Source organism: Centropristis striata, chromosome 1, assembly GCF_030273125.1.
Source record: "Centropristis striata isolate RG_2023a ecotype Rhode Island chromosome 1, C.striata_1.0, whole genome shotgun sequence".
Lineage (NCBI taxonomy): Eukaryota > Metazoa > Chordata > Actinopteri > Perciformes > Serranidae > Centropristis > Centropristis striata.
In genome coordinates this window covers 33,072,888-33,095,124 of record NC_081517.1, presented here as the reverse complement: position 1 = coordinate 33,095,124, position 22,237 = coordinate 33,072,888, and the positions used below count along the sequence as shown (strand labels likewise).

At 39.5% G+C, this 22,237-nt stretch overlaps 1 protein-coding gene across 1 annotated transcript in view; it reads right to left on the bottom strand.

Moving 5' to 3' along the window:
• Nucleotides 1-22,237, bottom strand: part of mast1a (microtubule associated serine/threonine kinase 1a) — an 84,796-nt gene that overhangs the window by 58,582 nt on the left and 3,977 nt on the right. Inside the window, exon 2 of the mRNA XM_059338922.1 lies at nt 12,323-12,354. Coding sequence (XP_059194905.1) covers nt 12,323-12,354 — 32 coding nt within the window. The remainder of the gene's footprint in view (nt 1-12,322; nt 12,355-22,237) is intronic.

The window sequence follows — 22,237 nt, the reverse complement described above, 5'->3', positions numbered from 1 at the left end:
CTGGAACTCACAATAGTTGGAGCTCTGCACATAAATAAACCCAACCGGACATAATAAACATCCAGACGTCTATTTTAGTCTCGTCACTCCTCTCCACTCGGAGGTGTTGTCAGATGTCCTCTAAAGGTGTGAAAGTGTATCCTCAGGCAGAGTGATGCAGCAGGAAGTTGTGGCAGTGCGGTCTTATCTGGAACTCTCTGCATGTGTCAGTCTTCTGGTTTCCGTTTGTCTGTGTTATTCTCGCTGCCGTGGCTTTTGCCATCTCAGCTTCTCTGAGTGACTGAGACCGGAGAAGAAGTGCTCTGAATGGCCACAATCACGACATTCCACTTTGTTCCTTTCATGACCTTATTCGCAGCAAATGATCTGTAGCCCGTCACCTCGTACAGAATAATACACTTCCTTCACTGAGCAGCACTTGATTTGCATGTGTGGGTAGTCTCACAGCATGTCTAATAGATATTAAAAATGATTTAATCTGATTATGGGTAATGCATATGGATTCACAACCAAGCAAGGCCACAGCTTGTATCGCTTAGAGGGAAGTCAAAATGGGGATGGCAGTAAGATGCTTAACTCAGTGTAACGTCTGGCATAATACCACTTGACTTTAAATTATGACATTAATGGTTTTAAAGGAACAGCTAAATAGTTTAACTGTCAATGAACAGCTTAGATGATTATTCACTGTGAGTTTTACATGCAGTAAATGCTTTGATTTAGAGCTCTATGATAACTCAGCACAGTGTTAACATCCTGGGTAGAAGGCCAAAACGTGGTTGCTGCAGTTCTGATGACATTAGACAATAAACAAGCATATTTCGTGTGCGGATTGCAGCTGTACAATCAAAGAAATTGTTCTCATAATTTCTACAATTTGACAAGAGTTTACTACTGCAGTTGCAACTACTGATTATTTTTATTACTGATAAATTTTCCGATTACTTTCTCAACACTCTCAAACCCTTCAGCTATCGTCTGAGGACAATTTGGCCTTTCAGGGGTTGATGTTTGTGGGCTTCTGATGTAACTGGCAAGTTTTCTGGCCAAGGCTTCCTCTTCCGTCCACTGATCACTCGCCGCGTTTACATTAAAGTAGAAGCAAATTTTGAAGCAAAATTTTGAAATGTCGCATTAAAGAAAAAGTGAAAGACGTTTTCATCAAGAGAGAATAAACAAAGCTGCATACGTGTATTTTTGTCAGAAGATGGCAGTGTAATGTATTAGCATAGGCCAATACATCAGAGTTCTACTTCACAGTAGAAGAAGGAGAAATTGCACCAGAGAGAAAAAACATCAACAAAAAAAGAGGTTGCTAATCAGACAGCTTTGGCCACCCAAGAGAAAATGTCGAGAAGTCTTCAGGAATTGGATTCAATTGTGCAACTTAGAACTGTTCTTTTATCTCAGCAGGAACAGCTGATCAGTCATGTGAGTCAAATGTTCGCTACATCAGAACTTTCTCCCGTTTAACACATTAAAAAAATAAAAAATAAAACATCTCAAGTGGGCGTTATGCACAGTTTTATCGAATTTCGGTGTTTCCATCAGGCTTTTCTCATGCGAATCTGAGATTGCATATGTATCTGTATCTTTCCTTTCTATATGGACCGTTTGCCTGCATGCAACCAAAGCCGCTCAACTGTGATTGGTCAATAACACTACTACAACCTGACTACACATGAGGGCAGAAACCAGAAAGCTTCAGGTATCAAAATCTTGTCTCGTTGACTACCTACGGTTACCATACAGTGTTACCAATAAACCTAAATGCACCGCCTTAAAATTTCCTCTAAGCAGATTTATATTTATCTGGAAAATCACCAAGTGATTTCATATGCAATTCAAGTAGCCAGGTTGTCATCCGACTCATGCCTGTATGTGAGATGTTGTGTTATCATGTCTTTGCAATATCAGAGATAAACCACAAACAGTCTGTGTGTTTTGGTTAAGGCCAGCCTGAACACCAGCCAGTAACAGATGGTGCTGTCATGGTACAAACAACAGGAGTAGAGCAGGGAAAGGAGTTTTCCTTCCCTATACCATCTTTTTCACTGCACAGCTCCTTCTTCATTAAAAAAGACCAGCCAGGCAATGCAACTGCTCACATAGATGACACTGAACCTCCATGCTTTATGCATCTGCTGCTGCAAGAAGGTGGATAAGCATGTTTTTAACCTCATGTATGAATAATATGCAGACAAAAAACCTTAATTTAGTAACCTCTAAAAGCCATAACTCCACAATGCATGTGCTTCATGGTAACCATGGTTCACATTTGTTGATGCCAAAGTAGATAATTGTGGTGCCCACAGTACTTATGAGCTATCAGGTCCATCATTATAATGTAAGCTGTAGTGAAGCTTAAAATAGCCTAAATTACCTGTCATAATGGTGGTACATGTGTGCAAAATGGAACTGATGTAGCAGGGTAGGTGTTTTCGTGAGAATAGTATATATTTAGTGTAGGGTAATTATAATAAATGTGCTACCGGTCAACGACAGAGAGCATTTAGGCTAAATAAATAATAAATCAAGTAACAAACAGTGTTTTATAGTTTTCTTCTTTGCTTCTTTTTTGAAAAATGAGCACTGGCAACATGTCCTGTGTGTGAGTGGGATGAAATGCTCTGTGTGTTGTTCATGAGTGGGATAATTTGCATTGTACATCATGTACACATATGTATGAGTGGGATAATACTGTATATACTGTGTGCACGCCAGATAAACATTAACACCTCCTTCACTTGTTTGTCATCCAGCTCAGTCCCCGAATGCTCCGTGATCTCAAAACAACAAAGCAAAAGGAGTTTACCTTCAAGTGAGAGGGAAGGAAGTCAGCGAGCAGACTGAGAGTTTATCGTCATGGGCTCAGTTAACCCCGCTGGGCTACTCTTAAATGTAGGCTGAGACACTACCTGAGGCTCTGCCTTTCATCCCGCCCTACTCTCCTCTTCCTGTATCTCTGCTGCTGTCTCCGTCTCGTGCCTTATGTTCTCTCTCTCAATTCACTCATTTTTACCCACTTCCTTCAGCTCAATCTGTTTGGGAGTGGGCACAAAGCATTATCTCTTTTAATTGCCACAGCTAGCCAAGAAAACACACATGAACTAATGAAACAATACACACACATATACACAAAACAGAATATATTAAAGAGAATTTTAAAAAGTAGAACAAAATATCAGGGACAAATGATCTGATGACATTTATAACTCAGAATTAGTGCTGGGTGTTGTCTGAAAATGTGCCATACTAGAGTTTCAGCAGCAGTGTTTAGGCCTTCATTTGGAAGAAAAAATGTTTTACACACTGATCTTTATTATCTTTATATCCCTATCCCTATCTGTATTCCCTTTAAATAGTAATTTGTTACACAACTCACTACATCACATTTGCATTTCTCCATAACATCACCTGAGATGCATTGTCACCTACTTGTCTGTTAACTATATAATGTTAAATACAAATCGAGTCAGAAGACTAAAAAGACTAACTCAAGTTGCTTGCTAACTTAACTATGGCTTTGTATGAGACTAGTACAGCTTTTTGTCACTAAAGCAGTAGTTATATCTCAGGAAGAAGCGCTTCACTAATCATTTGTCAGACTACCTGTTCCTACTTGGAGTCAGCACATGAAAAGCCTCTGTACAGGTGCACTACACTCAAGCATCGCTGTGTAAATTTCAAAAATTGTGTAACAACATAACAGTTTGATTACTAACTGTAATTTGAGGAACAATAACGTGTTACATGCATTACAGATTAATCCAGTGTGACTCTACAAATAATTTTGTTTTCTAATGCTTTGCTTTCATAAATTTCTTTCCTTTTTCAAGAAACAAGCAACAGTATTTTCTTGCACATTCACTTGCCAGTTTATTAGGTCCTCCTATAAAGCTAGCACAGTCCTGTGTTTACATGTTTAGCTTTTGATAATCCAACTTTAATTCTGTAGCTTTTACAGTTTCTAGCGATGATAAATAGCGTAATTTTTGCAATTTTTTAAAAGAGAACATGATTTTCAAACATGCAGGCGTTGGGGTTCGGACGGTCAAGTTTAATGTAAATGTAAATGGAATATATTTAGGTTTTTCAAAACAAGTAGGTTGAAGATTTCACCTTAAACTCTAGAAAACAGTGATTTTTACTATGTTCTGACCAAATCAATCAACAATACATTAAATTAATCAATTTATCTTAAAAAACATTTTTAGTTGCAACCCTACTAATGCAGACAATGTAATAACATCTACACAAGAGGACTATGATATTATGTTGCTCTCATAAACAAGTGAATTCACAAACATTAAGGAAAGAACCACACAACACACACAAACATACAGAGTGTAAACATGCTTAGCTCTTACAAGGCATCAGCAAACACACATGTACAGCCTCATGAGCATACACACTCCTTAAACACACATGTAATCTCTCATAAACACATACACTCTGTATGGGGGCAGGCAGTCAGAGGCTTTATTCTTGTTCATATACAGAATATCCTGCTGTTCATTCCCTGCACAGTCATAGGGAGCAACGGTGAAGACTCAGACTAATCCCCCTGTGATCAGATGAGATGAAGAGAGCTAAAATGAAGCACTGCAGGAGGGAATGAAGGGGTCGGTACAGATTGCACACCAAGGAGAGGAGGAGAGGAGAGGAGAGGAGAGGAGAGGAGAGGAGAGGAGAGGAGAGGAGAGGAGAGGAGAGGAGAGACTTACGTTAAGAAGCAGAAACAAGTAGAGTCACAGAAAAGGGCTGAGGACAACAGAAAGGAGGATGTGAGGAGAGGAAAAGATGGAGGACAGATATGTGACGTTAGGGACAGAAAATTAAGGAAAAGAAGAAAAACAAATATGGATGGGAGAGAAAGAGGTGAGGAAGAGAGAGGACTTGTGCCAAGCAGACAGCACTTCAGCACTGCCCACTGTAGGCTCTCCGCTACACAAGCACTCCCTGGACACTGATAATAATACCTTCACTTCATAATGCTATCTCTGGCACACAGGCTACTGGACAACACACATACCTTCCACCATGTTAGTGTGTGTGTGTGTGTGTGTGTGTGTGTGTGTGTGTAAGGCATAATCTAAAGCAGACTAATTCCTTGTGCATCACTAGAATAAAGCTAGGATATAAATAAATACACATCCAGCAAGTCTGCACACACATATAGATACAAGACTAGAAAAAGATATAAAACCTCAACATACTTTAGAAGCTCAAATTAAAAAACATTACCTGTACACATATGCATATAAAGACATTATACACACATAAAAGCACACACACCATATTGCTGGAGCTAAATGGAGACAGGGAGACAACTGTGAGACAGCATGAGAGCTGGCAGGGACAACATCATGGAAAAACACAACACAGCCTCCTCCGATGAATGCACACACCGACAACAGCAGGGCACCACACCGGTCACAAAAGACACAGACAGATTGTTGCCATTTACCTTTTTGTGCGTCGAAACATGTTGCTAGCAGCAGCAGAGGCTGTGTTGGCAGATGATCATGAGAGCAGCTGAGCCTTACACACACACAGGAATAAACACACACACACACACACACACACGGGCAGTCAAGAGGCAGCGATTACGCTGCACGCCGGCATGTCAGCCTCCTCCGGGCAGTTAAACACATACACACACACACACACTCACCGATGTCTCGCCGTGGCTCTGTACACGTGAGTATTCGTGCAAGAGCATATGCAAGAGGAGAGGAGAAAATGATTAGAAAGATTTGGAAATGTCAGCCGTGTCACAGACGGAGGAAACAAGAGGATTAAAGATGGAGAGAGAGAGGAGGGAAGTAGAGGAGGTGGAGAGAGATGGGGACAGGCTGCCGAGCATCTCTCTCAGAAGGAGAGAGGATTGTGGGGCTGCTCTCAAGGGTATCGTGCCAAGCCAGGAAGTGTAGAGCGACAGAGCGAGAGGGGGGAGGGAGAGTGGCGGAGAGAAAGAGAGAGAGAGAGAGAGAGAGAGAGAGAGAGAGAGAGAGAGGAAAGGGAAAGGGGAGGGGGGTCAGCAGGTATATACACAGTGTGAATGAGAGAAAAATAGCGAGAAAGAGAGCCAATCAGAGGCAGAGAGACAAACCCACGACTAATGTGAATGACAAGACAGGAAGACAGAGGGAGGGTCAGGCAGTTGTTTTTCCAGTGTGAGTGTATGTTATTCTGTTTGTCACAGCTGGCACTGATGTTATAAATAAGCAGGATAAGGATGGTGATATTCTATATTTTTCTTACTGACAACAAATCCCGTGAAAAAGAACAAAGCCAGCACAGAATTTATCCAACTAACAAAGCCTGTTGTAGTTTATTCCTCTGTGCCACAGACTTCCATTGTTGTCCAAAAGCTATTAAAGGATAAGGCTGGCGATACTCTGTGTTTTTGTTTTTGCCAATAAATCCCATGAAAAGACCCAAACTAACAATGTTTTACTCTCAATAATTTCTGACTTCACCAAGCTGTATGTGGCTCTCAGTCCCATCAGCTCCTACTGAAGATGTAAATCTTCAATGATTTCAACTGGTTTTTTTTGAAGGCTCAGTAATTTCCCTAAACAGCTGGACGTTAGTAGTTTTGAGTCAGTGTTGCTCAAACAGGATAGTGCATTTGTTGGGGACTCTTTTCAGCTGCAGATTTGGTGTTCTGGTGAGTATTTACAGCAGCAGGACGGTGTATGTGCGATCAACTTACAATAAGCTACAGTGCTCATGTTTATGGTGATGAAGGAACAGTGTGACTGCTTTATGTGTTTTGGTTTGTACTACAAAGTGGGTCTTTAGCAAAGATAAATTATGATATATCATGGTTTGGTTGCACAGACACTACTTGTTTATACATTTTTTGTTGGTTTTGACTTATTGTTTTTCTGCCACTTACTTTTACACACAATCCTAATTTTCATCACACGTGTGTGTAGTACTATAATTCAATAAATCATCCCATCTTATCCTACAACTGTTTTGTCTTATTCTATCTTTTACTTATTATTTTTTTCTTTATCTTCTACTGTGACAGGCACTACCAATTTTATTTTTGAGCTGACCTGTTCCCTCGTCAAATGTGTTTCAGTGATCACCTTTTACCCTGTGTTAATGTATAACAATTAAAACTTGAAATGGAATTTCGTGATCATAAGAAAATACAATAATCAGAATCATACTTTAAAAACACATCACTCAACCATGCTGTTGCAGTGAAGGATATGTTCCTTCATTACAATGAACATTGGCATTGTAGTTTTATTTGAGTCGATCCCACAGACACCATTCTTCTGCTGTAAATACTCACTAGAGACATAAATCTGTATTAATCTGCAGTTGAAAAAAGACCCCCCTAAAATCCTCAATTAACTATAGTTTAAGTAACGTTAACGTTAAACTATATATTTGTGATGCATTTCTAAAGATTTGTATCTTCAGTAGAAACGAGCGTGCATGGGGCAGAGTGCCACAGAGGGTAGGAAATAAGAAAGTATTAACAGGTGGATTAGAACACAATTGGTTTGGGGGTTTTCATGCATTGACAGCAAGGAAAGAACAAGATGACGTCAGTGTCCTTAAAAATGCACACAGAGGCAGACAAAGTTCTATTTTTTGTGTGTGAAATGCCATATTGGATGAGCTCTGGCATCGTCTTTTTGTCCTAGATATCACAGGAGCTGCTCTGCAATGCCCAGCCAAGAGAGATGTCATTTCTATGTGTGTGTGTGTGTGTGTGTGTGTGTGTGTGTGTGTGTGTGTGTGTGTGCGTGTGTGCATGCCCTCCCCTTCTTCCCTTTGAAACAAATCCACCAAATGTTAAAGCTGACGTGGGGTGACAGTTGCACAGTAGTGCTGAGGGGAGTAATTCAATAATGGATGCCGTCTGTAATGTGGGAGTCTGGATGGATAAAATATACATGGGCGAGGAGAGACGGGGGGAGGAGGAGGAGGGGAGGAAGTAGAAGGAGGAGGGGGGGAGAGGTGGTGATATCACTGAAACACAGCGGGGGGTCACAGACAGGGATGGGCAGCATGATATCATATGGAAGACGTGGTGTGGGGGTTTTTGTGTGCAATATGAGAGTTTTTTCTCTGTCTGTTCTGAAACGTATTTAACCTCTGAGGATTTCAGTATCTGGTAACCTGTTTGTCCTTCAGGTCACTTTATACTCATTGTGCAATAAACGCCCAGTCATTACCCCCATAGTATGAGACTCCAGCTCCACCCACAGGAGGATGTGTGTAGAAGAATCAGGCAGAGGAGGGGGCTGAGAGAGCTGACCGTGAGCTCTAGTGTCTCCTTCATGTCATGCTGTGACATCTGCCACCCCGCCACACAGAGGTCAGAGGTCAGGGATAAAACACACCAGCTGACAGCAGTCAGGGACACACATGTAAGCTGCACACCGACACACACACACAAAAGCATGTGGCCCGAACCGAGTAAGGCAGTAAATTGTAATTACACATGGATACAGAAACGCATTAAAAACCCCGGGCATGTTTAAGCTAGCAGCATCAGGGTGCTGCTGCCAGACACCTCTGCAGAGTAACATGCATACAGAATATTAAATAGACAACTACACACACAAATAAAAAATGGAGCTAAAGGAAAAAGAATCTCAATACGGGGAATTAAATCCATGCTTCACATTTACAACTTCCTGAACTGCCTGCAACCTCAGTGCAACAATAACAGTTTACATGATAAACAGAGATTTGACGGAAAATCACATTCTGCTCACACAGAACTAAAGTGGAGAAGCTGAAAATAGAGTGAAAAAAAAAATAAAAGTAAGGCTCTGGACTGCAGCAATTTCAGAAGAATTTCAAGGATTTCAACACTCAAATGATGATGGCAAAGTGTTAGCATTTTGTGGAAAATTACACCCCCACCTCCACATTCAAAGGCATTTTCAGACCGCCTTTTGAGCTGACATAAGACACTTTTCCAAATTCTGCCTGATTTGTGAAGTGTTTTTTAGCAGCAGCAGCAGCAGCAGCAGCAGCAGCCAGGTACGACTTTCCATATCCAACTTTAAGAGTAGATGAGAAAATTCACCATTTATCTCAGTAAAAGACAGGGATATTGTCAACAAGTGAGCCGTAATTAAGAAACGCTGGCAAGGACAAATGCTGCAAACTAATGTCACTTCAGCCTCTGTGTATGAAACAAAAATCAGTCTGTATTCTTCTGCATGTTTTTTGAGTAAAAGAGTGAGAAACAAAGTGCAAGGGAAAGACAGAGTGGAATGTTTTATTTCAGCACCACGGACAGAGACTCATACATACAACACCACCAGAGCATCAGTTGATTTATAGGACAGACATCAGTTTTAGCTCCATGTTTCACATTTTTCCTGCCATAACTGTAACAGTTTTTCATGCCTGTACCACAAATTAAGACACTTTAATTAGTTTTTATCAAACCTCTAAGGATCATTCAATCCCACTCATTTCTAAATGGCACAGAAAGCGGCTCCAGAGGTTTCTAATTCAGTCGCTAAATGCAATCCATCTCTGTGGAGAGGCCAACTGTATCTCTCTTTTGCTCTGAGAAGCCAATCATGTTTTGGGAAACTACCTGTTAATATCTGGCTTTAATGGTGGCATTTTGAAGGAATTCCCATAAATTGTTTAATTTAAGAGCACAATGACAGCTGAAGGGAGCAATGACAATGTCTCTACCTCACACTTGGGTGTAAATGTAATTTGGCGTATGCTGCATCCTTCCACCAAATTTCATGAAAATCAAGCTTGTAGTTTTCCCGTAATACTGCTGACAAACAGACAAACAAGTAAACCAAAAACCTGTTTTGTTTTGCCTACATTTGACTAGAGTTTGTGAACAATTTGATTAATTAGCTATGAGCAGCTCCTGTTTGCAATGTTCCCATAAATGTACAGACAAACATCACTTCATAACTTTGATACTGAAAAAAATTAAAAACGTGATGTTCTCAGACATTAGGAACATCTTTATTCTATGATTTCCAAGCTGATTTAATAACTACTGATGGACATCAAACGGAAATAAAAATACCATCAGGAAGTATAATGAACAAGATGAGCAAAAGTTCAAATTATGCTAGAAATGTCTGAAGCAAAACAGAATGGTCTTCTCTTTCTTGTCTCTATTAATATTCAAGTGATTAATGAACTACATGTTAAGATTAAGATTCTCTCCTGGCTCAATGTTATTGTTGTTCTTCACTATCTGGTGTTAAAAGACAGCTTCAAACTTTTGAGGTTCAAGTCTGATGATTCTTTTTTTCTTTCTGTAATTGTTTCTCTTAGTTACACTGGCCACAAAGAGACCCCCTTTAAATGGCCCCAGATTATAAAACGTGATATTTCCATGTTTTTTCGTTGTTGTTTTTTATTGTTATAAAGCAGGTCTGTGTGCTATATTAATACTGTGGAAGTTTCAAAATGCTCAATCCCCAGAGAAATGCACACAACCCATATTCAGAACCTGTGCCTTTAAATAACGTTGTGATATTACTACTACTAACTATATTATATAAGTAGAAATTGCAGCTACAGTGCCAGAACTACAATGATTTTGCAGACAGAGATGGAGTCCTTGAGTCCTGGACTCAAGTTGGTCTTGAAACCAAATTTAAGGGAATTGTGTCTCGACTCGGACTCAAACTCTCATGATGAGACTTGCACATTGATCACTTGGACTTGGACTCTGACTCAGGCATATTTTTAAAAAATTATTTACTTAACTCTGACTTACTTAACAATGACGACTTCACTCAGACTTTTCTTGGGGACTTAAACTAGAAATCAGGAATTGGTGACTCAACTCTGACTTGAATCAGGCTCTTTGGTGGTGACTCTGACCTGAACACTGGGGACTGGAGACTGACTCGGACTGGAGAATTGGTGACTCAACTACACCACTGGTTGCAGAAACACCAAAAACGAAAATGAAAACCGGGAAACACAGACCAATCAGAGCAGACTGGGGTTTTTTGGAGGCAGCCTTAAAGAGAGAGGCGCTAAAACGGAGCATTTCAGACAGAGGGTGAATACAGGTATATTCAGACAGACAGTATGAGAAAAATAATGCTTTTTGGAGCATTAAAGCATGTAAACATGGTCTAGTCGAAACTAAAAATACGAAAAAATTGAGCAAAATATGTCCCCTTTAAAGCAACTTCAGTTAGAGGTGATGAACAAAATCTACAGTCCTCATTCTGTGTGAACATATTAAGCTTCAGCTGGTGGAGTTGGACAAATCGAGTGGATATCTTCCAAAGTAGCAGTCTTTGTAGGACCAAACTTTGTCAATTTGCTGTAACTCAGAGAAAAATGCTGTCGTTGGAAGCACTAAGTGGGAATTTGGTACTGAAAAGACTGTAACTTTGGAAAAAACTCATTTTATTTTTTTGTCTAACTACTGAAGCCTCAAATTAGCATGAACTAAAAGTAATTTTCAGACAGTACAAGAGCTGTGGATTTTGTCTCGCATCACTCACACTGACATCACTGACCTCTCTTGGAGGACAGTATGAACAGGAGGAACGATTACAGGAACTAATTATCCTTTCAATGTACGTACTGGCACGCGATTATTGTATAAGTATCCTCTGATAAAGCATAAATGCTGTAAAACAACAAACACTAAGTCAGCCATTCACTAACTGCAGTCAACATTTCTATGATTTAACTCGTTTTTGTTCCACATCATGTACTGCTCTATTCTCCTTCCTCAACCTCTCTGCCTTCCCACGACCGGGCAGGGCATTGAGGTCACAGCACGACTCTCCCGCTGCTGAACCTTCATTGCACAGCTCACTGGTGCAACAGATTGGGCCGACAGAGACGCTCTGAGAGTGAAAGGGCTCATGCAGAGCTGGAACATGCTGCAGTCTTAAGGCAGAATACCATCATTTATTCACCACTACTTCCTTTAACAAAGCTGGAAAGATTCCAAGCACTAAAAGATGTTGTTCCTACTTGGTTTTTGTTTGTCTTTCAGCTCAGAAACATGCCGCCATACAATTTAGGACAGCAGTAAAACAATGCAAGATTTATTCTATAGTATATTAACTCATAGCATACTGAAGTGCCTTGTATTTTTAAAAAAACCTATATGTTCCTATTGTGGGGTTTTTCCAGGAAATCCATGAAAACACAAAGATTTAGAAAAAAAAACCTTTCATAAATATCATCCAACACAGCAAACAAACTCACCTGTAATCTGAAGAATGGTGCATACACAAACCAGAGACACTATTTCAACAACACAAAGTATATCCATCCATGCAAAAAGAGAAGAAAGGGAAGGTAAACGTACCTGCTACTTTTTCGCGGCAGAGGTAAATCCTTCTGGTGAAAAAGAGAAAGCAAGAGATAACAAGAAAAGAGGGGGAGAGAAGATAAATCCGGCTGATTAGTTAAAAACATTGTGCAATCACTGTTTATAGGAGTGTGGAAGGGAAACATGAATTAGTATGATAATTAAGTCATACTTGAAAAACTGAAACTAATTAATTATATCTTTATATATTTTTCTCCCCACATATTTCACTGCTGTTATTTTAATGCTCCATAAAGCACTTTGTTGTTTTTTAGCATATAGCCGGGCTGTTTATAAATCAAATTCATCAAGGTCAAACGTTAGACTGAACACTCCCCATATTTGCTTGTAGCATAAATGGATTTTTTGAGTTATTACAGAAGAAATGTATTTAAGAAGCAACACATCATTTTTCAAACACCTGATGCGGGAGGAGCAAAATTCCAGATATTTGAGTAGAAACCTGGAGTGTGACAGACATCATAAGGATTATACTCTCCAACAAAGTAGTCTTAACCCAATGGTGCCCACTTTTATTGCTTAAGTGACAAAATTAAGCAATATGTAATAAAGTGTGAAATGAGTGTTTCCCCTGAACATGTTGTTTTATTTAAATGCCTAACGAGGTGAAAGTATCCAGTATATCACACACACAACAGAAGCAGCTAACAGACATCAGACTTTCACCCAGGAAAACAAAAGTAAATAGTGTAATAAAAAAATCACTGAACTTCCGAGCCTCACGTTTTGTGCATCACGTTTTTACGTAACTATGTCACTTACGGTAGTCATGTTATCCTCTTAATAACTTAACTTCCGGCATTTGCATACATTTATTATAATGCCTTACAAGGAAGTTTTTTTGCCCTAAACCTAGATCAGTAGCCTAAATTCATTGAAATTGCAGCCTTTCTTTACAAGCACAAACCGTACGCATAAGCTTAATGACATGAGCACTATTTTGAGAACAATCTCCTTCAGCTCCGTACCGCAAACTGCAAAATGCGCATATGGGTCGTTTTGACAAACGCTCATATGGATCGATGAGGGTGGTATTGACAAGATTAAGATTAATTACTTCACACATGGGGGATATTCAACCTCTGCATTTAACCCATCCTTTCTTACACACTAGTGAACACACCATGCAAGGAGCAGTGAGCAGCACATTACTGCGCCTGGGGAGCTGTGTGGGGTTAGGTGCCTTGCTAAAGGGAACTTCGGTGCCTGTAACCTGTAAGTCATGGGAATCAAACCGGCAACCCTACTGTTAGAAGCCTGATTCCTAAACTCTAGGCCTCAGGCTGCCCAAACGACCTATTCTGTTGTTTAGCTTGGGGATCTTGTTGGATGTTACATTGTAGCAAACTTAAACATTTCAAGCCTCACTTATATAACTTTCAAAATGAACAGTTTTGTTTCATAAAAAGACCGGTCCCAAAGAGCTAGCTGTTAGCAAATGACGCGTGTACTCTAGTACAGTGCTAGGGAATGCAAATGTGTCATGGCAGGTGTTTTGCTGATGACCCAAGGAAGCAACTGAGTGTGAAGTTGTGGCGGTTCTCAAGAAATCTGTAAGCAGCGATACTCGAGGCCAAGCAGTTGCCCCATTTTGAACAGACACATTTTAAACGAGCACTGCATTAATACATATGAAACTAAATATGAAACCTAAACATTATCATTAGCATAGTCCGCCATTATCTTTCTGCTACAGGGGAAAAAATGCTCTGGTTTGTTTGTATTTCTATAAACCGATCACAGGCATCTTGGCCAGTGCTGACACCAGGATGCAGCAATGGTACCACTGCAAATCGATTGCAGGGACAGCTGAGGGGAGGAAGAATGCCATGTGATTTCGACCAATGGTATATAAAAACTATCATTAGCATATAAAGGTGGCATCCCATACAGAAAATAGTTCTCTGCACAAACCTGAAGAGGGTAGAACTTGTAAATCACACTGTCAAAAAATAACCCTGTGAACACTGACACCTTCCAAAGACAGTAGAACAAGAAATCCCTGGCAGACACTGTGGTTTGGAAAATACAACACTGTGTCTCAAATATTATAGTCAAATTTGGTGATAATAAAATTGCTCAGATGGTAGCGGATGGGATCCGTCTATAGCCAGTTTCATAATTTCTTTGTTAATGTCTGGTGTAAGTGGAAAGCAGTTTGAAAACTGATCCTCCTGAGTGCTCAGAGACTTCAGAGCTTCAGGAACCACCAGGTTGAGTGGAGCCAAAGTCAATTTAAAACATGTTGCTGCTATATTTATGACATTGGGACACAACAGCAAGGACTCTGATGTGATTAGGATCTACTGGGAGGAATCTGTGTGGTGCCTGTTGCCCATCTATTCCCAATTTGATTCCATTTAACACTCGGCTAAGGTAAGATCAGGTTACCGTCAATTTCTATTGTCAGCCTGTGCTGCGCTGCTTATCAAGCTATTTTCTACAGCCCAGTGGCTCCGCTAAAAAGATATTATCATTTGTTTCTTTTTACTCGGGGAAGGCTTAATGACACAGCCACGGTGGTGAAATGAAAGGAATACAAGTGACGAAAGACACCAAGGACATCAGACGGTGAAAATAAAGAAATGCGAGAGGAAAAAAAGAGGAAAAATAAGAGACTGTAATTGGTTTTCTAGAGAAGATTTTATCCTGTTAGATGTGGGCCATCCTGATATCTCTCTCACTCTCCCTCTCTCTCTCTCTCTGTCTTTCTCTCCCACAGTCTATCTCTTTGTCTTTGTATAAGTAAACAAGCATTACGAAACCCAAACAAAGCCGAGCTGATGAAACATGACTTGACAGCTGGAGCGCTCGTCTCCAAACAACTTCAAAACAAGCTCACTACCAAAACTCGCCTGATTTAGTTTCCAGCACTGAGAGGCATTAATACTTCCACTTAATAAGAAAACTAAGAGGAGCCAATGAGCAGAAGAAAGGCTTCAAAGCTCATTGTAATAAGTCAGAACAAGTTTTTCCAAAGGCATGTTGAAGAAATCATAATTATGCCTCTCGGGGATTGAACAAGTGCAGAATAGGTACAGCAGTTATCACATGAATAAAGAAATCTGGCAAATGCTACTCTGCACAGACTGGTATATTAAAGGAAGAGCTCTATATGTTATCCTTGAGGATTGAGACCACTCTCATGTTGATGGGTTCATTTCCTCCTCCAGACATGTTTCAAAATATGTAAAGACACTCTGCCATGAATAATGTTTTATTTTACATGGTTCACCACATAAAAAGGAAAGAAAGAACTTTGAAAAGGGGCTGGAAGTACATTTACTCTTCCTCCACCACAGAACTATTCTGGATCTGGCCTACAACTTGCTGACCACCACTGTTCGCATATCCAGTTGGCGGTGAAAGAGCCGTTTTCTACTTTATCTATTGAAGGAAAAAATCAACGAGTCTCCAAACTCAGATGAGGAGTCTGTTGTGCACCAAAATGGACAACTAGCAGGCATATTTAAATGATAAGTACAAATTACATTATCTGTTATCTTGTAGCTGTCAGTGGCTGACACAGTGTTAGTGGTTGTGAAACATACAATAATATCTGCTATGATGTCACAGTGTGTTTTCGCTCTCTGTGCTGGAGGTTTTCTTTTACAGCTTTTAATTGGCTTTTAAAAGTTGCAACCTTACATATCTAGCTTGCTCGTCATATTTTTGAATCTCAGATTTTAGGGAAAGTGCACAAACAGTTTCCTTTTCAGTAGAGGAATGTAATGTTCACTATAGAGAAAGTTACACATTTAGACATTCTGAAGGTGGAAGGGGACGTGGATGGGACCAACCAGGAGGACTTTAAACTGGGAGACCAATGCTCATGTCCCATTGTTGGAATGGCTGGATTGAATGTTTTTCTATTTCAATCTAACACTAGAGTTTACAACAGCAATCGTCATGTGTAACACTGAGAACAGTTTGCAGCGGTTGTAAAATGTTCACATTCAACATAGAGCTGGGCAATATATCGATATATAAAAGATATATCAATATATTTTTAAATGTGATATGGAATTAGACCATATCGCATATATCGATATAGTTCAAATTTGCACTGTGATCCTTGCTCCAGGAAAGCTGCTGACTTTATTTAAGATATTTTTTTATTTAAGTGTGCACTTTATGGAGCTTTGATTTTAAACATGTGACATGTCATATTTGGCTTTGACTTTGACTGAACATTTGCTCTCTTTGCAATTAAAATATCGGGATATATATCTTATATCAATATTCAGCCTAAATATATGGGGATACGACTTTTGGTCCATATCGCCCAGCCCTAATTCAATTTGTAGAAATGTAAACTGTGTAAAATGTAATGTGCTGCCCACTGCTCCTTGCATGGTGTGTTCACTTGTGTGTAAAAAAGGATGGGTTAAATGCAGAGGTTGAATCAAGTAATTCATCTTAATCTTATAATTCCAACATTTATATCACCAACTGGTTTGGGACATGAGAGTGGAATTGATCTTTTCATCTCTCAAAGAAAGAAAATAAGCATATTTTCCCAAAATATCCAAAACTGTTCCTTTAAATTAAAATACACCTGCATGTATGATGGTGGCCTGGTGGTATTTCTCAGTTGAGAGGAAAGTGATCTTTTTTTTCTTCAATGGGGATGACATCACCCATCATGGTGAGCTCTTTCTGGGACAGTTAATTAGTTACATCATCAAGAGGAAGTGAGCTCGGCCAGGGTTACTCAGAGAGAGCCCCGCAGGAGACTTATATACGTGTGTGCATGTGTGTGTGTGTGTGTGTGTGGGGTGATAGGGTGCCTAATGGATAAAACCTCAACACCTGCTCCCTCTCACTGTCCCAGCCTTACAGACGGCTGCTTGTTGTTGCCACGTTACGCGTCACTCCAGCATTTCTTTGAACAATATTCTCTTCAATTTCCAGTGACCATGAAACCTTTTCAGACAGTGTAAAGTTACTCACTAGAATAGAAGATCAAAATGCAACAGAGGCCAAAGATGACGTTTTTAGCCAAATCTCTACGAAGGCCATATATTCTTTCATTAGACTGAATGTGATCTTTTCAAGGGTAACACAGTTGTTTATTTCTAATAAAAGAGGAGGATTCATTCCAATTACTTTTGCCAGGGTATTATTGACATCGAGCCAGAAAGAACGAACTCTAATGCACCACTAGGTACAATACAAAATAAGAGCCTTCCTCGTTTCCAAATCTGAAACACATTCATGCAGCCTCTGTAGAGGTGAAATATGTGTTGCTCAACACAAGTCTGACCTAATTCTGATTCCCATCTCTCACAAGATTTACAAAGGCCAATTTTGTAAATTTTTGACTTACATTCATCAAAAAAGAACCCAATCCTGCAACAAATCAGTGAGCACATCCCTCATGAAGCAAACTAATGTTTTATTTACGAAGCATTGTTGCCAAATGTTTTGTAACTTGTCAAGTGTGGGTGACTTTTAGACTTCAGAGTGTGGCTACAGTCCTGAAATAAACTCTGTTATCACATTTATATTTTATCTGAATCATGCTTACATTTATATTTCATCTTATTATTAATATTCAAATACTTTTAGTTTATTGAAAGAAGCAGTGTCCATTTTATAAAGTCCTTCTGACATGTAGAAGACAGATGAGTGGAGCTGTTATTAGCAATGCCGATTATACACAGTAAAAGATTTACATGGGAGGAATACAACGATTCACAGGCCTGGAAAATCATTATAGGTGATTATTCACCATTAAAAAACATTTCCTGCTTTCATGATTACACATAAATGTCATGATGTGTCCCATCCAACCACATGCACACATAAAGCCACATGGCTCTAACTACACACTGTGTTAATATCCGCCTGTGGGGAAAATAAGTGCACACAGTATAAAGGTGTGATTTCTCTCCAACCAGTTACCTCCCCTCAACAGACATATAGAAAGGTCACTTATACTACCTTGGAAGTTCACATTTCTGCTCTTACACTGCAGGATCAATCAGTGAAAACACTTTCAAGAGTAAGAAAATGTTCTCATGTCTCAGAGTTGTACAATTTGGGTTGTCAAAAGTATCGAGACGTTGTATCCGGATACGATACTCATTTTCAAAAGTATCGAACTTACCTATTACTGATGTTATTGTGGCCGGTGGCCCACATTAACCCATTAAGGCCTAAAGCGCCTGGAAAAAATTCCTGGAAAACCTATGGGCGATTTTCCAAATGACCCCCCAAAACCTGAAGGTTTTCTGGAAATTGAACACCTACTAAATAATAGATTTTTCAGCCTCTGTAGCAGATAAAAATGAAATTCAAAAAGTATTTGAGAGCTTATACCCGTGGCTTTCATACGAAGTTGAGTTTATTTGTCCAAACCTTCAATACATTTTTTTAAAAAATCAACAAACTCAGCAAATGTTACATTTGACTGAATAAAAAATCCTATGCATAATACTAATACATGCCCATTAGCAAGATGCAAACATGATATGACCACTGGAAGAACAAGACATAGTTCTCATTAGCCTACTCTAATAAAAAAAAAATATCATAATAATAATAATAATAATAAATAATAATAATACATTTTATATATTGCACTTTTCAGGGTACTCAGCAACGCATAAAGTAATATAAGCCATAAACAGTCATGATTTCTTATATCATCATCACAATCAATTAGCCTATTATTATTATTATTAATATTAATATAGTATTAATAATACTATTATCTCCAGATGGCCACAAATCTGTCTGTTCTTTGGTGAAAATATGTCGTCTAAAAACATATTCCTCATCCATAAATCCCGGTCGATTGGTTCCGAGGGTTCAAAGTCCGGGTCAGCAATTAAATGATCGGCGCTGTTTTAATCAGATCTCTTCCGTCACTTACTGCTGAGCTCCTCCGCTATAGTCGTCTTCCGTCATGATTTCAAAGTTCTGGAAAAGTCCGATGTTGCATTGCGACACTCCCGCATGTATTCTGATCACGTTCTGATGCATTACATTGGCCAAGAGACCGAAAATAGGTGGAAAAAAATACAAATACTACAAAATGACATATCCGCTGTCCCGGCCTTAATGGTAGAGTGACGTAACAGCGCTCCCGGCTTTAATGGTAGAAATGCGGTAATGCTTTCCCGGCGTCAATGGGTTAATGTTGGCCGTGTTATTATTAGCCATTAGCCGCACCTAGCAATTAAAGGCTGACATCACGTTAATGATTACAAACAATGTAAATAAATAAATCAGGCACGTAGTATGCCCATATTACGTTAATTGACACAGTGTCAGTATACATAAGCATAGAGTTAATAAGGTTACGTAAATGTTGGTGACTGAATAGTGTTATTTTCTCTCTTGATGTCCCAGAATGAAGCAAAGAAAAGTCGACCTGCAACCAAACAGCAACACACACAGCCGACTCTACCGTCTGTGTTTGACCAACAATGAAAATATGTCTGTTAATTTTTACATGTTGCATTTTTCTTGTTAAAAAAAATATTTCTGTTAAATTTTGGGGTCTTTGTTTTTATCCTTGTGGTATTGAAAATGGTATCGAGTATCGAATATTTTCCTGAGTATCGGTATCGAGTATTTAGATTTTAGTATTGTGACAACCCTATGTATATAAGCAAATATTTTATCCCATAACAGCATTAATTATGTAGTTTTGCACATGTAATCAGCATAGACAGACTCACAGATGTCTGCACATACAAAAAACCTCCTTATTAGCACATTTAATCAATTGGTTACTCAACCAACCAATTATTCCCATCGTCATTCAGCCACTGTACGTCATTTTATTGTGAAAGGGATGTTCAAAGGGGAAGAGCGGGTGTCCCACGGGTTTTTTTCATGGTTTCATATTTACCCAAGGACAAACCGAAGGCCAACTGGAAACCAAAGAAAAGAAAAATGTTAATATGCTGCTGCTCTGGGCAGAGTCATGAGGCTTCTGTTCTGTTTCTGCTGCCAAAACTGACAACAGATTGTGAGGCAAATGTCACACTGTGTATTATTCAGTTTAATAGTTTTACTTAAAAGCTTTGAGATCAGCACTGGTCATTACGCTGACGTCTACAATAATGTCTAATTGAACAACTCTTTACATGTTTTACTTTCTTGTTACACTGGATCTAGTTTAAAACTTAAGTAAGTGCTATCTTTCATCACTTCTGTCCATTTTTGTGTGTTTGGGGGATTCAGCTCTATAGACGTCTGGCATGATAATTCAAGACCAGTTAAAGTAGTTCAAATATTTGAAGTGATTCCCAAAGATATTCTGGCCCAGATCTGCTTCTTTGATGTACACTTTGCTCTTTCCGTACAAAACCTACCCTGTCCGAATAATACTGACATCAGAAGGACGTGGTGAGGCAGAACAAAGCAGCGGGCATGGCAGTGAGTGACAGGACTTGGCACAGAGAGCTGGATCTTCTGCAGTGATCACACTCTTATCCCTTGTGCTTAGCATATTGGAAATGGGCACACTGCCCAGAACAAAATATTGGACAAATTATGCTTGTGTGTGTGTGTGTGTGTGTGTGTGTGTGTGTGTGTGTGTGTGTGTATGTGTGTGTGTGTGTGGTGTGTGTGTCAGAGAGAGAGAGAGAGAGAGAGAGAGAGAGAGAGAGGTGGACTCCATACTCCTACAACAGAGAGAGGTGAGACACTTTTGCGTGACTTGTGTTTGTGTGTGAGTGTATGAGCATATGGGTTAAGTGTAAGTATGCTCCACACACACCGATCGGGACGTCAGGATCATCTGTACTTGACATGAAAACGACTCATCTCAATGACACACATGCTCCCACAGTTACAGCTAAATAAAATAGAGTGGGTGCTGCCACAGATCATAGTCATTGTAGTTGGACACAAAGTGGGGACTCTAAAATGTAAAAATGTAAAACATACATAAAAACAGAATGCGAGAGTGTATGATTGCAAAAAATGAGGGTGAATAGATCTAAATAAAAAAAAAAATGATTAGCAAATTATCACACTTTATCTTCAATTTAGACAATGTCTGAACTTTTTCAGAATCACAGTTGTAGTTTTTACTTATGTGTTTCATAAAGCAAAATCTGGCTCTAGAGCAGCATTGTCAAATATTCTGTGATGATATAAATGTTTTGTATGAGTACAATAAATAAATAAGAGCCAGTAATGGGTATGTAAGCAATTGTTTATGACCTTATGATAGGGCTAGATTGTCACAGTAGAGTGGGTAACCGTTTGGTGCATGCAGAATACATGGCATGAAGATTTATGCCCGTAATATGGAACCAAAATGAAAAAATGCAAGGCCCGGAAGGACCAGAACTTGTAGCCATATGTCATTAGCAACATGTGTTAAGGTTAGCACAACAAGAGGGTTTTGGTACGATGCATGCGCGTGAGTGCGTGCATAGGCTGATAGATGGATATCAGAATTTTTAACTCCTGGGCATTGGCGTTGGCCCAAAACATCCAGTACTGTTTGGCTCTGACATGACAGGTTTGGCTGTTGTGTTTTGTTGCTTTTTGTTTGTTTTTTGAATGAAAAAGACATGATTGTATTCATTCATAAAATCCATTGAAATTTCATTGTTTACTCAGCTCTACTTTTGAAATGAAACAATAAAAAAAATCTGTATGAACAAAGATGCTATACATCAATCTTCCTCCCCCCCACTCGGTTTCTGGTGTGAAAGTGGATCCAGGCAGTAAAGGGATCCAGATATTGTAATAGCCACTTAAACTGGGTCTATTGTAGCCCACAGCTGCTGCCTGCCTCAGGTCTATGTATGCCCCCTCCCCTCCTCCTCCTCCTCCTCCTCCTCCTGGCCTCAGGCCCCTTTCAGCCCGTCCTGCTGCTGGTGGTTGGTCTTCCTCCCTGAGGGCACACAGGGCTGTTAG